Source organism: Trachymyrmex cornetzi, unplaced genomic scaffold (assembly GCF_001594075.2).
Source record: "Trachymyrmex cornetzi isolate Tcor2-1 unplaced genomic scaffold, Tcor1.1 C3848524, whole genome shotgun sequence".
Classification (NCBI taxonomy): domain Eukaryota; kingdom Metazoa; phylum Arthropoda; class Insecta; order Hymenoptera; family Formicidae; genus Trachymyrmex; species Trachymyrmex cornetzi.
Genome location: NW_017294751.1, coordinates 1 through 926, shown reverse-complemented (window position 1 = coordinate 926; position 926 = coordinate 1). Strand labels below are relative to the sequence as shown.

The window sequence follows — 926 nt, the reverse complement described above, 5'->3', positions numbered from 1 at the left end:
TTTGGAAACATTTAATATCTAGCTATAATATATGCACATATGTACATATATAATATATACGTAGATATATGTATAGTTAATATAATTAGCTCCCATATATAGAAAGCCAGAGAGAGTTAGCTTAAAATTCAAATAAAAAATGGGCGCGTTCAATTCGGCAAAGTGGCTAGCCTGTACAGCTTGCCCATTACAGCCAATGAATATAATTGATTATTACTTGTAGATCCAATCATTGCAATCACATTCAATATTTCAATCGCTCGGTAAACGGGCCAACCTTTGCTAACACTTTGTCCTGATTGAACGCGCGCCCATCGACTGTAGTCGCTAAGAATTTGAATCGGTTATACTATATATTGTATTTACCATATATTGAATATCTTTTTCCAGCATTTTCGGTTCTGTAGCTGCAACAGCTGACGCAGATTTGACAATGGGCGATACAACGTATATCAAAGGAAATGTTCTCGGTAAAGGCTTGTATAATAAAGGTGCCGATACTTTGATGTAGGCAGGTAGTTGAATGTCACTCGTTGGTCCAGACTCACCGCTGATCTCGGTTGATACAGATTTAAGCACACACGCGATAGCTGGCCCAAAAGCTGCACTGATAATCGGTGATGACGGTGATGTCGAATCGACAGGTGCCACGAGAAAGCTTGCCTTGTGTTTCCGAATGGTCGAGAGGAATGTCTACCGCGAGCATTATAAACTTGTATATTAATTCTTTCTATTGTGCTCTCTTGCGCTTATATAAATTCAAATTCCTATATATACAGTCTATAAAGTAAGAGCGTGTACGGCATAAATGGCAGTTGGCTCCAAATATCGTCCTAATTTTTGTGTAAGTCGATAGATGGAATCTTTGTCGTGAATGCTTTGTCACAAAAGATTCAGTTGGTGTCGAATTCTTATCTGAGAAACAC

At 38.3% G+C, this 926-nt stretch overlaps 1 protein-coding gene across 1 annotated transcript; it reads right to left on the bottom strand.

The window, feature by feature from the left end:
• Positions 1-149: 149 nt before the first annotated feature.
• On the bottom strand, positions 150-693 carry LOC108759393 (uncharacterized; the record flags this gene model as incomplete). Its single annotated transcript, XM_018504862.1, has 1 exon — positions 150-693. A coding segment is annotated over one exon (366 nt), but the record flags the coding sequence as incomplete, so codon positions are not given.
• Between the last annotated feature and the right edge of the window lie 233 nt (positions 694-926).